We start from the raw sequence: 13483 nt of genomic DNA on the forward strand, positions 1-13483 counted from the left end.
AGTCCCCCTGAACAAGTCACAGAACTGAAGCTCAGCGGTGACATCTACAAAATGGGAAGAAAGACACCTTACCTGCCACAATGTGAGGGGACTCAATCAAAGGGCTGTTAAGGTCTGGGATCTTCCCCCAGGTTTCACCAATACACACCTGATATTCGTCATTAGGCACCCATCTTGGACGAGGGGAACCTGCGCAGAGAACCCTGGGTCATGATTTTTGACTTTTAATTTAATGCTACACTAGAAATAGTTTCCTTGGTTCCTGGTTAGCATGGTAGACTTTTTCTGCCACTTGGGGCCTGTCATAGTAACTGCTGCTTCAGACTCTCCCTCGGGTACAAAAGCAGACACAGGAAGGACATCATGGAAACACTGTTGTGCCCAAAACCAGACTACCTATCGCTTCCCTCCCCCCAACAAGATGGGAGGACTCAGTCTGTCCTGTAGACAGAGAATGTACAAGCTTTATTTAAGGAGTTTGTAGTTCTCCCTCCTAAACATCTCTTTAATCTGTCCCCTTCTCTCCATCTCCTCAGCCACTGCCTCACACCTTAATGCCCTCTAAGCATGCTCTCTGGCCTTAGTATCCTCACTTCCAAACCATTTGCCACACTGTAGCCAGCACCTAACACATAAAATAGACCATGTCTTTCCCGGGCTCAAAACCCTTAGACAGCTCCCCACCACTTACTGGACAAATGCCAACCTCCTTAACCTGGAATCCAAGACTTCCTCTCCAAGACTGAACTCCTAACAGCCTGCTCAACCCCCAGACCCTCCTCAGTATCTATACCAAACTCCTCAATGTCTCTGAAAAGAGCCCAGCCACACTCAGAATTACTTGCCTTTGCCATTCCTGTTCTTACTACTTGGAACACTGTCCCCCTTCCTGCTTCTTACCTCCACATTTCTTTCACTGCTTACACATTCCTACCTACCCCTCAAGACCGCAAAAGCCTTCCCTGATTTCCCTGAAAAGCACTGTTTACCAGTCTACCTTCTTAATCAGAGGTGAAAGCTGGGGTTCTTAGTCATGGTTAACTTCTCAGAGTCTAGACTGATGAATTCAGGTTCCTTTAACTTAAAATTCATATGAGGTGCCTCACGTTGAAAAGATCTTGTCAAAACCCAGAAAGAAGGAACAGTTAAAAGAACTGGAGGGCTGCCATGAGCTAAGGTGGGAATAGGAATCAAGAATCTGCATTCTCAAAAAAAAAAAAAAAAAAAAGGAGGAGGAGAATCTACATTCTCAAAAAAATTGCCTTGCCTACATACTGACGCAAATGATATTGGACATTTTGAGAAACACCGTCACCTTCAAACATTCCCAACTTAAAAATTGCTGGAAAAGGGGCACCTGGATGGCTCAGTTAATAGAGCCAGCGACTCTTGATCTCAGGGTTGTGGGTTCCAGCCCCACGGTGGGTGTAGAGAATACTTAAAAATAAAATCTTTTTTAAAATTGCTTTTTAAAATTTGCTTTCCTTTGCCTCTACAGCTTTTCCGGCAGTTTTCCCGAGGTTAGAGAAATCAGGTGGTCTTTTCTGGGACTGAGCTGGGTGGAAAACAGAAGCCTGGGCTCCAACACTGGCTCAGCCTGGAACGTGTTAAGGAACCCTGCGCTGGTCTCTGCCCCTCTCTGGGCCTCCCTTATCACACCCACTCCCACGGTGTGTCCCCGAGGTAGTGACTGTCCCATTCTGGGTATCAGTTTCTCCATCTTACAATGGAGGTCACCAGCTCTGACGCCCTACAAGCTCCGCAAACCGACACAGTCTGACTCCTCCCCTCCTTCCCAAGGTCCTGTCTGTCTGGGTCCAGACAACGAACCCCTAAAGCCAAGGCTGCCCTCACACGGACTGACCCTTCCCGGCCGCCGTCCAGCTCCACAGGCGGCGGTCTCCTCCCCGCCCCGCTCTTTAGCCCCCACTGGCGAGGTTCGCGCAAGCGCATTGGGTCGCATCGAGGCCCCGCCCCCTGGACCTGGGGGAACAGCGCGAGGGGCTTGAGTACCGCGGAAGGCTGGACGACGAACTAGTAGGTTGGGGAGCGGCAACGGCGGCCGGCAAGGGCCACGTTTCCTAGGGAGGATAGATGTGAGGGAGGGGTCTGGCCAGTGATTGGAACCCTGAAGGCGGAGAGATGTTGCAACTCAAACTCATCGTAGGGAAGGGGAAACGGGTGTCCACTGAGGGGATTGGGCTGGTGCGTGTTGATCCCAGATTTTCCAGATCTCCTTATTCCCGATCGGCCCGGTGTCGGGGACAGGGTGCTGGTGAGCCAGAGCAGTTTAAAAAAGAAAGGAACTGGGAGCGATTAGAACCAAACTTTGTCTGGAGTGGGAGCGAACGGGCCCATGAAGTGAGGCAAGCCTGGGCAGGAGACTGGTGGTGTTGCCCCAGGCCTCACGCAGGCACTGGCCTCGCCCTCGGGATAAAGTCCTACCGGGTTTTCTCGTGGGCGTTTTAAGACTTTTGTTGATCTGGCCGCAGTCTCTCATTCATTCATCATTCATTCATTTAACATTTTAACATTCAGTGAATACAGTAGTAGGTGGGCAGGTAGAGAAGTGATGAAGACACACAGCTATTCCTATGGTACAGGGGGAACTAGCGGTCTGGAAGCCCTGGGCGGAGAACAGGAACAGCTTCTGAAACTGAGTCGTGAAGGGTAGTCAGGTGTGGTGGGGAGTGTTCCACAAAGAGAAGCCTGCAGCACGTGCCTAGCCTGGGAACCGGAGAGAGGCAGGTGTATCCTGGTCACTGAAGATAACCTCACACTGAGTCTGTTTAATACCCAGAGAAGACATGGTGGTAGCCGGAATGAGGCTTCTGACAGTGGAGGCCGGGAGAAAGCAAGGAATTCAAAGCGTTCTATATTTAATAGAAGCTACAGGATTTGGGGAGACTGGGGTGTTGGAGAGAAGTGTGTACAAAGCTTGAGTGCTTGGGTGGGATTCATTAGAGGAGGAGCAGATTTGTGGGGAGACAACAACAAATTCTATTCTGCTTCTGCGGAGGCTCCCAGTAAGCAGTGGGCTTTACAGTTTGGAGGTCAGGAAAGCGCCACTGTGAAGGTATAGCTTTGAGTGTCCTCACAAGACAAATAAAGCACCAGGGTCGAGACTGTAGAATGAGAAAAACAAAGGGCCCAATCAGCACTTTACATAGTGATTATCTTTATGTCTTACCCATGTCCTCGGTACCTAGTCTAGGGCCTGGCATTAGACGCCATTCGGTGTTTACCAAGTAGACAAGAGTCCCACAACAAGCAGAAAGGTTGGAATCCCAGAGTTGTGAAGAGATGGGGGGTAATGGAGGGTTCTGTTACTCTAATGCCAGAGTCATAGGTTCTTGTCCCAGTTCTGCCACCAGCCTCCTGTGTGACCTAACAAGTCTTCCTACCTGTAAAGTGGGTATAGCCAAAAAAGAAGCTCCCATGTATAGAGCTCCAAACCCTAAGGAACTACACACAGATTTTTCTCATTTAATCCACATTGGCAACTTTATTTATGGGCTCAAACCCAAATCTGACTGAACCCAGAGCTTTATTACGACTCTATGACTGCCCTTACCTATGTTGTCAGGACCCTCTTGAAATCACATGATCATTTTCTTTCAAAATGTTGTGCTGAGGCCACCAGACTTTCATAATTAGTTTAGCACCAGTTCTGTTATAGGGAGAGTGAGAGGGAGATGGAGCTAAATGTGATGGAGGTTACTTGTTCTCTAGCTCCCTTTGTGGGGACCACTGAGCTGGGTAACCATGTTCTTTTCCTAAAATCCAATACCAATAGGGGAGAACAAAATGAATTACCAGTGTTTCCAGATTTTTATTCAGATCTTCTTAAATCCCTGAGGCCTGCTGCAAAATCAGTGAGTATCAAGGTGTGAGTTGGTTCATACCTTTGTGTCTCTGGACAGCCAGTTGGACTCCTCCTCCTATTACATTGGGCACTTGGGTTTCGGTTGTTTCTATCCTGCTAATGTGATTTCTCAAAAACGTTTTGTCTTGGTGCTGTGATGATAGATGTCTGTACAAGGAATGTAATCATATCCTGCTAGTGAGTCTGCTTCTGGTTAGTATGAGGGAGGAGTTCACCGTATCTGCATTTCATAGTATTCTACAAAGGGCTCCTCCTACCACCCCTCCCGTTTGAGATCTGAGGGTTGTGAGCTAGAAGGGAAAATTAAAAAAAAATTTTTTTTTAAATAGGCTCCATTCCCAGTGTGGAGCCCAATGTAGGGCTTGAAATCAGGACCTGAGCTGAGATTAAGAGTCAGACACTTAACCTACTGAGCCACCCAGGTGCCCCAGAAGGGAAATTAATAATCTATTGCATGATTTTAAATTTGTTAAAAATACAGAGCTACAAAAAACAAACAAATAAAAACCTTCCCTCCCCTCAGACCTCTTGCATGAGAATCTCTGAGTGAGGCCCAGGAATTTGTATTCTTTACCAGGCTCCCCAGAATATTCAGCCAGTTTTGGAAACCACTGGTCCACTCCATACCCCTTGTTTTATACGTAGGGAATCTGCAGCTACAAGGGGAAGGAACTTGCCCTAATCACATATGACATTAGTGCCTCTTTCGCCAAAGACAAAAGCACTGGGCTGGGAGTCCTGAGACCTGGGTTCAGATGCAGGTTTTACTAGTCATTACCTTGGGCAAGTCATTTCACCTCTCTAAGATTCCACTTCCTCACTGTGAGAATAACGCCCTCCTTGTGTTAGGAACCAAAAGAGAGAGTGGCAGTGGAAGTGCTTTGTCAAGCTTTCCATTCTGTACTCATGGAAGTTAGGAGCTGCCATCCAGTGTTCACCCCCTGTACCACACTGTCAGTTTCATTGGTTGCCAGACCCCAGGCCATCTATCACCAAGCCTTCCCTGCTCCTTCTGTTGCAGGTTGGGATGGCCACCGGCTGGGAGAGCCTCTTGCGGGATGAGCAGCAGCTGGAGGAGCTGGCGCGGCAGGCTGTGGACCGGGCCTTGGCGGAGGGAGTGTTGCTGAGGACCTCACAGGAGCCCAGCTCCTCTGATGTAAGCCCCTGACTCCTCCCCACAGCACTGATCACACCGTCCGGGACCCTAATGCTCAGTATCTGGTCCCTGCCAGGCTGAAGGCAGCTCCTGTTTGTCCGAGACATCGCTTTTGCTTTATTTTCTTCAGTAACTAAAATTGATCTCTATATGTAAAAAGTAGCCTGCCAGAAGAATCAAATTTAAGTCTGGGGTTTCAAGTGTTGACTTAGGCAAGATACATAACCTCTCTCAGCTGTGGTTTCTTCAAATAATAAAAAAGGGATAATAATGGGACCTACCTCATCAAGTTGGTAATAGAATAAGAAGCTAATTCACGTGAAGCACTTTGCCCAGTGAACTATTATTTTTTAAGACCCCCTAATCACAGTGCGGGGGGCATATCTGTACAACTGGTTTGTATATATCCTTCTTTGTGCATTTATATACATATTTGTGTATATAAAGAAATAACGTGCTATTTATTTATTTATTTATTTTAAATTTTTTTGTAACCTCTGTACCCAGTGCAGGGCCCAAACCCACAATCCCCAAAATATATGGTTTTCTAAAAAACAAAGTGGATCATACAGATCATGCAGATTACTCTGTGATGTGTTTTTGTTTTTTTAATTTTTTTTTTTTTATTTGTCAGAGAGAGAGAGAGCACAAGCAGGGGAAGCTGCAGGCAAAGGGAGAAGCAGGCTCTCCGCTGAGCAAGGAGCCCAATGTGGGGCTTGATCCCAGGACCCTGGGATCATCACCTGAGCCAAAGGCAGACACTTACCCGACTGAGCCACCCAGGTGTCCCTAAAGATTTTATTTATTTATTAGAGTGAGAGAGAGAGAGAATGAGGAAGAGCACGAGAGGAGGGAGGGTAGAGGGAGAAGCAGACTCCTCGCTAAGAAGGGAGCCCAATGCAGGACTCAATCCTGGGACTCTGGGATCATGACCTGAGGCGAAGGCAGTCACTTAACCAACTGAGCCACCCAGGCACTCTGAGTTTTTGTTTTTCTTTTAAACAATCTGTTTTAGAATTCTTTCCAACTCCCTCCAGTAGGATTAGCTTCATTCTGAAGCTCACCTGTTCCAGGTATGGATGGATCACAGTTCAGCTTTCCTCTGTTGATGGTTATTTAGGTGATTTCTAATGTTTTATGATTACAAACAGCACTCCAGGGAACAGCTACGTACATGTCTGTTTGGTACCTCTATGATTGTTTCTGTAGGGTTGATACATAATAGTGGAACTGCTGAGTCCAAACCACATCTTTTAAAAGTCTCGTCCTTAAAAAAAAATAAAGTCTTTGTTGTGTTTTTTTTTTTAAAGATTTTATTTACTTATTTGACAGAGAGAGACAGCCAGCGAGAGGGAACACAAGCAGGGGGAGTGGGAGAGGAAGAAGCAGGCTCCTAGTGGAGGAGCCTGATGTGGGGCTTGATCCCAGAATGCCGGGATCATGCCCTGAGCCGAAGGCAGATGCGCCACCCAGGCGCCCCTAAAGTCTTTATTTTGTGACTAGGTAAGACATTTTCATGGTTCAGAGGGCAGAGTTTACAGTTTAATCCTCTCTCCCACATTTCCTAGCCACCTGTTCTCCTGACCTGAAGGCAGGTTCTTATTTATTCTTTCATATAGTTTACTCATAACAAAACTTTTTCCTGCTTTTTACACAAAAAAGTGTCCTAGACGAGCTCTTTTGTGCCTTGCTTTTTTCTTTTTACTTACTATTATACCCTATGACAGTCCATATTAGTAACCAGACAGCTGCCACCATCTTTCTTTACCAAGCCAAATTCTTTTTTTTTCTCTGTGCCCAGAACCTAGTTAAGGGCCTGCTGGAGAGTCCAGACTCAGTAAATGTTTGCTGAGACCTGAGTGAATGAGAATGGCTGTCACCTAAGGTAGGCTCATATTGTGGAAGGTCTGCCTCTGGTTTTGGGAATATAATTGCTTGGTTTGTGAACCTTACATTATGGGAACTGCTTGTCCGAACCCAGGATTGAGCATTTTCCCTTCCAAGATTTTTTGTTCTATTAATCAAAAGGTATTGTCTGAAGGTCCAACACTTGGTCTTTCTGGAAGTTAATGGAGCCTAGAAAAGGCACAGTCCTCAATGAGAGTCCCACTTCAGAGAAAAAAAGACAGGAAATGTGTGAATGTGTGTGCGTATTTGTGTGTGTGAAAGAGAGAGATTTAATTCCAGATCTTTACCAGGTGCCTGTTCTATGCCAGACCATTCTAGGCACTGAGGACACAGCGGCCCTGGCCTCTGAAGCACATGGTCTAGTTGGAGAATGTGCCACAAACAAAATTAAGTAATGTCAGTTCTATGAGGAAACAGAGAGAGCCTGCTACACAGCATTAGCTATTATCTATTGAGTATTTCCTGGTGGCACTGTTCTATATGCTTAGGAATCACTAACTCATTGAAGTCTCACCACAACAGAGATGAGGAAACCAAGACCCACGGAGGTTAAGTACCTGGCCCGAGGTCATGAGAATGCTGGTGTAATTGGCAAAGCCAGAATTCAAACCTAAAGAGTTTGCCTCCTGAGCCCATGCTCCTAGCTTCCATTCTTTACTGCCTCTCTCAGGAAATTGTATGGGATACCTAGAAAAAGGAGCAACTCATTAGTTGTATTTGAACTAGATCTTTAAAAATAAATGGGGGGGGGGGCGCCTGGGTGGCTCAGTTGGTTTGGCATCTGCCTTCCGATCCAGGCATGATCCAAGGGTCCTGGGATTGAGCCCTGCATCAGGCTCCCTGCTCAGCGGGGAGCCTGCTTCTCTCTCTCCCTCTGCCCCTCCCTCACACTCGTGCGCTTGTGCGCTCTCTCTCAAATAAATAAAATCTTAAAAAAAAATAATAAAGGGGAAAAGAATAGCATAGCAGAGGTGTGCCTGGCTGGCTCAGTCAGTAGGGTACATGACTCTTGATCTCAGGGTCGTGAGTTCAAGCCCCACATTGGGCCTGGAGCCTACTTAAAAAAAAATAAAAACATAAAAAAAAAAAAAAGAACAGCATAACAGAGTCCCCAAATTAGGAAAAGGCAAAAAATGTTCAAGAGAATGCACCTGAATGTGGGACGGAAGACAGGCCAAAGTCAGATAAGCTAGAGGCTTTTGATACTGGGAGGAAGAGGAATGTGAACTTTATCCTGTAGGTCGGCACAACAAACTAGCCATGTGCAGACTGAATAGTAGGCTCCTGCAGATTTAGGGAGTTAATTAAAAAAAAAAAAATACATGAACAGGGTACAAAATTTAAAAGGTATTCAGTGTAGAATAAATCTCCTCCTTCCAGCCACTGTTTCCCTCCCCAGAGGCAAGCACTGTCAACAGTTTTTTCATCAGAGTGTCTTTAGAAAGTCAGAGCCAGTAGTTTTTTTTTTTTTAACCATGAAATTAAAAAAACAAACAAAACGAAACTAGACACCCAGCTTATCTTGAAAAGTCGGAGCACCTGACAACCTGCCCACTTTGCCACTTGGCAACGACGAGCTAACATGGAGTTCTGGCCCTTCAGGTGAGATGGGAGCTCTTCTTCCCATCACTCTCTTTGTTTCTCTGACTCTGAAGCTGAGTATTTCTCGTCATGCATGTGCTACAGTTGTTCTTGTAGTAGAAGACTATTACTCTGTGTCTGTGTCTCTATAAAAAATGAAAAGACCGTGTGTTTCAGCCTTTGGTCTACACACAGCAGAAAGCAGCTGTGTACTATTGATCCTAAATTCAAGTGGGCATGATGAGTCATGGGACAAGAGCTGGAAGAGGAAGAGGGAGAATCTTAAGCAGGCTCCATGAGCCTGATGCAGGGCTCGATCTCACAACCCTGAGATTATGACCTGAGCCCAAACCCTAGAGTTGCACACTTAGGACTGAGCCACCCAGGCACCCCAGAGGGAACTCTTATTAGAAAAAATTTTAGTTTTTCAGGCCAAATGAGACTTGTTGGAAGAGGCAGAGTTCTGAGTTTTAAAGCCAAGGAAATGGGGCACCTGGGTGGCTCAGTTCGTTGTGTGTCTGCCTTTGACTCAGGTCATGATCTCCGGGTCCTGGGATCGAGCCCCGTGTCGGGCTTCCTGCTCAGCGGGGAGTCTGCTTCTCCTCCCTCTGCCCCTCCAGCCCGCTCATGCTCTCCCTCTTTCTCTCTCTCTCTCTCAAATAAATTAAATAAAATCTTTTTTTAAAAATAAATAAAGCCAAAGAAATACCCTATAGTCATCACGCGGGCATTCGGTATTAAGATCACCCCTTCTGTAATCTGCAGTACTTCCCAGTCTAACACGTAAAAGCTTCAAGCTGAAAAAACCTTACTCTCACAAATACCCTTCCTCAGTTTTGTCTTCTGAGATTCTGAGGAGGGCAATTTGGGAATTATCTACCAAAATTTTAAAGGGATTTATCCTCATTATCGGATATTTCCACTTTTTAAATTTACAATTTATGGACTTTCTCACACACAAAATAGCTAGAATGTATATTCTAGGGTATTGATTGAAGCATTGATTATAAAGGGGTGGGAGAAGGAAACCACCTAAATGTTCATAATAGAAAGCTAGATTCAAAGAACAGAATACTGTGCAGCCATTAAAAAGAATGAGAGTTCTTTATTTCAACATATGGAAATGACTCTGAAATATTTATAAAACAAAGGACAGAACAATGTATGTATCATGTGCCTCTGTGTGTATAGAAAAAGAGAAAATATGTATGTATACATGTAGTCTAAAGGACATGTAAGACACTAGTATACCATTTGCCTCTGGGGAAAACTGAGTCACTGGGGCCAGAGTGGGAGTGAGACATACTTTTCACTATGTGTCCTTCTGTCTGTTTTGAATTTTGTATCATGTGTTTGTATTATCTGTTAAAAATAACATTTTTAAATACCTACAGAATGCCAAATTCTAATGCCATAAACTCGTACTACCATAATGGCAAACAGATATTAACTCAGAGGTTAAACGCAGGAATGCTTCATAAAATAAGTCATAAAGTCATCTTATCATCTCTTACCCAAATTCTAGTTCATTTGTTGTTATGAATCTCCGAAGGCATTATCCCCTTCTAGAAATAGCATTCCAGATGGCATTTGGGTTTCCCGGTTCTGCCAAAGTCCAAGCTTAACTCCAGGCCTGGCAACCTGAGTCACCATCTCCAACACTGGGGGGAAACCACTCCTAACTTCTACTCTGGGGGCCAGAGTTTACTTCTGCTGCAGCCCTACCAGCAGGACTGTCCGTCTCCCCCAACCGGAAGACAAGGGGACTGGGGTGTGAGCTCCTGGGTTTAGATAATCAACTGGCTAGGAGCTGTGTGTGAATGTGTGTGTTGTTTATCAACCACCTTGGTTCAAATCCCAGTGCCGTGTAACACGTGGCACATTATATGATTTTGGATATGTAACTTAATCTCTCTGAGACTCAATTCCCTTATCTACTTATTAAGAATAGGTAATAATACTATGTGCCTCACAGAGATAAATGATCCATCCATGTAAGGTATTCAGAACAATGCCTTGCACGTAGTAAGTGCTCAATGATTTCTTATTTATTTTTTGTCTTTGTTTTTGGCTGTTTTGCTTCTAATTCTTTTTTAATGTAAAGAGATGAAATATCACAGAGTCTAAAACTTCCCTTTATACCCCTTCGTCATCCTATTCGCTCGCTCCCTTCCCAGAGGGACCGCTATTTTGCAGTCTGTGTGTCCTCAGTAAATGTCGGCCACACTTTCCATGGGGTTATGTTTGCAGGAAGACAAGCCATTCACGGGTGTTCTACCCCTGCCCGCTCTTTCTCCTCGATCAGGTGGTAAGCTATGCCCCATTCACGCTCTTCCCCTCACTGGTCCCCAGTGCCCTGCTGGAGCAGGCCTATGCCGTGCAAATGGACTTCAACATGCTGGTGGATGCTGTCAGCCAGGATGCCGCCTTCCTGGAGCAGACGCTCTCCAGGTACTGGGTCGTGGGGCGTTAGGGGCTGGGAACTGCTGGAACCAAGGGACTAGAAGACAGAGGAGCCATGAGATGTTGCTCTGGCAGCTGACTTGGTTGGGTGGGGGACAGGAAAACAAAAAGTAGTAGAATAGAAGTCAGTAGATCTGGCTTCTAATCCTGGCTCTAATTCTCACTGATTTATATGGCCTCAAGAAAGTCCCCTTTCTTTCTCTGGGCCTCAGTTTCTTCATCTGTAAAGTGGTGAGATTGGCCCAAATCTGAGATCCCTTCCAACACTGACATTCTGTGATTCTCTGATCCATGGCCCCCTGCTTTGAAGACTGAGATATCTATTTGGAATTAGGGAAGGTCAGTGTAGTTTTAGAGAAAACAAAGGACAGAGAAGATTATTGGGTTTAAAGTCAGATTTCTTACTTCTTTTCCTAAGCATCAACTCTTTCTTGTTACCTCAGGCCCCTTATCTCTGGATGAGATGGGGTATAGACTGGGCCACACCCAGGGCATGAGGATATAGAACCCCTGAAATGGCTCACTCCATCCACCCCTCTCTGTCTCTTCTCCCGTGATCCTTTTTTTCTTCTTCAGACCCTGAGGCAAGGGAAATTTCTTTACTTTAGAATTAAATTCTTTATTTTAGAATTAAATTCTTTATTTCAGAATTAAATATAAATATGTATATTTGTGTACTTGTATGTATATATATATATATATATATATATATATATGTAGAGAGAGATACTAGACATGCATACTTGCATGTCTGATTAATTTTCCAAAAGAAAACAAGTATTTTATTACAGACAAATCTTTTTTTTTGTTTTTAAGATTTTATTTTTAAGTAATCTCTATATCCCATGTGGGGCTCGAACTCATAGCCCTGAGACCAAGAGTTGTATGCTCCACTAACTGAGCCAGCCTGGCACCCCAGAGACAAAATCTTTTAAAAATGTGCACATTGGCGGGCACCTGGGTGGCTCAGTTGGTTGAGTGTCTGACTCTTGATTTCTGCTCAGGTCTTGATCTCAGGGTTGTGAGATCAAGCCCCAAGGTGATTCTCTCTCTCCTTCTCCCTCTGCAATTCACCCCCTGCTTGTGCTCTGTCTCTCTTTAAAAAAAAAAAAAAGTGCCCATTGGTGTGAGGGTGAACATTAAGAAGGGATCTTAATGGTAAGAGTTTTGGAAACCATTGACTTAGAGCTAAAAACCCAATGAGTTAAAAAAAACAAAAACAAAAACAAACCAATGAGTTGTGAATGTACAAACCCTACCACCACCTCCCCGCCCAGATCTTTTTTGTGGTGGGCCTGGCTTTTCTACCTGTGATTCTAGATTGTGGGATTTATGAGCAGCCTGATTTATGACATGTGCCCTAAAGATGCCATTATGTGGAGACCTTCCCTGCAGTCCATCTCTGCAACCCTGCATTCCCTGTTTCTCTGTCCTCTGAAATACACGCAAACCCTAGTTTGTAAGGGAATAGAGCCCCAGGATCATGTGTGTTAGAATAGGAGCGTAGGGTCTAGGCTTGAAGGGGAGCACCTCTTCAGAAAGGGGAAAATGTGTCTTAACTTTCCTGGAGACTAAAGCCCAGCTGGGGGCTGTCCTCACCAAGGGCTGGAAAGGCCCCATGCGAGAGCTGGCTGGGAAACAGAGGAACTGGAGGGCAGGCCTGAGCTACATGGGCTCAGTGGGGTCCCTGTCACAAGGTGAGCCTGTGAGTCAGGCTGGAGCAGGCATGCAGAGACTGCCCTGAATCTTGACAGACAAGTGTGGTGTTGGTTACCAGTGGGTGTCTCTTCCTGAGGTTCCAGAAAAACCCATACTAGATGGGCTCCTTGCATCATGTCACATGTCCCAGCAGCACACTGGGCTATGATGATGAGCTAGAGATACGGTCTCTACCCTCACATTTATAGTCAAGTAAGAGATGACACTAATCATCACAGAAGTCAAGTGGAAAATTACAACTGTAATCTGTGCTATAAAGGAGAGGTCCATAGTGCTCTGAGAGCACATAGCAAGGGGATCTGATCCAAATAGGGAAGGCTGCCCTGAGGAAGTCACATCATATGAGGACTGGCCGAAGAAAAAATATAGGATATTTAGCGTGTGTCAGAAGAATCTTTGGGGCACAGGACATAACTGCTGTCTTTTAATCTCTCAGAGTTACTGTGTAAGAGGTGGAGAAGACTTGTCCTTGGAGGGCCCAGAGTGTAGGAGAAGCTATGCACACTTAATGTTAGGTTGACCAGAAGGCTAACCAACCATCTGAGCTATTCAAAGATGGAATGGTTCTATCATATGCTATGAAACTAAAAATAGTTTCTCTCGGGGCCAGACACTAGGCTCAGTTCTGTACATGTAAATCTCATTTACCCTTCACCATAACTCTATAATTTTCCTCTTCATCTTCCATTTTCATCTTTTACAGATGAGCAAACTGAGACACAGAGAGGTGAAATAATTCTCTAAGGTTGCCTAGTAGGGAGTGGTAGAGT

The 13483-nt window shown here is 45.2% G+C and overlaps 2 protein-coding genes across 6 annotated transcripts in view; one reads left to right on the forward strand and one right to left on the reverse strand.

Annotated features, from left to right (window-relative positions):
- Positions 1–1950, reverse strand: part of MYH7B (myosin heavy chain 7B) — a 40786-nt gene extending 38836 nt beyond the window's left edge. Inside the window, exons 1-2 of the mRNA XM_026503346.4 lie at positions 1865–1950; positions 73–189 (exon numbers count right to left, since the gene is read on the reverse strand). The gene's annotated coding sequence lies outside the window, so the exon portion shown is untranslated. The remainder of the gene's footprint in view (positions 1–72; positions 190–1864) is intronic.
- The window catches only part of GSS (glutathione synthetase), a 46299-nt gene continuing 34735 nt past the window's right edge, over positions 1920–13483 (forward strand). Inside the window, exons 1-4 of one of the 5 annotated variants that reach the window (XM_026503352.4) lie at positions 1991–2037; positions 3797–3875; positions 4908–5042; positions 10837–10982. In XM_026503352.4, the coding sequence (XP_026359137.2) occupies positions 4914–5042; positions 10837–10982 (275 nt within the window). In that variant the 5' untranslated portion in view covers positions 1991–2037; positions 3797–3875; positions 4908–4913. Of the gene's footprint in view, positions 2038–3796; positions 3876–4907; positions 5043–10836; positions 10983–13483 lie in introns of those variants that run through there. The other 4 variants (XM_026503351.4, XM_057312572.1, XM_057312573.1 and 1 more) reach the window with 4 other exon arrangements.

This window comes from Ursus arctos, unplaced genomic scaffold (genome assembly GCF_023065955.2).
Source record: "Ursus arctos isolate Adak ecotype North America unplaced genomic scaffold, UrsArc2.0 scaffold_16, whole genome shotgun sequence".
Taxonomy (NCBI): Eukaryota; Metazoa; Chordata; class Mammalia; order Carnivora; family Ursidae; genus Ursus; species Ursus arctos.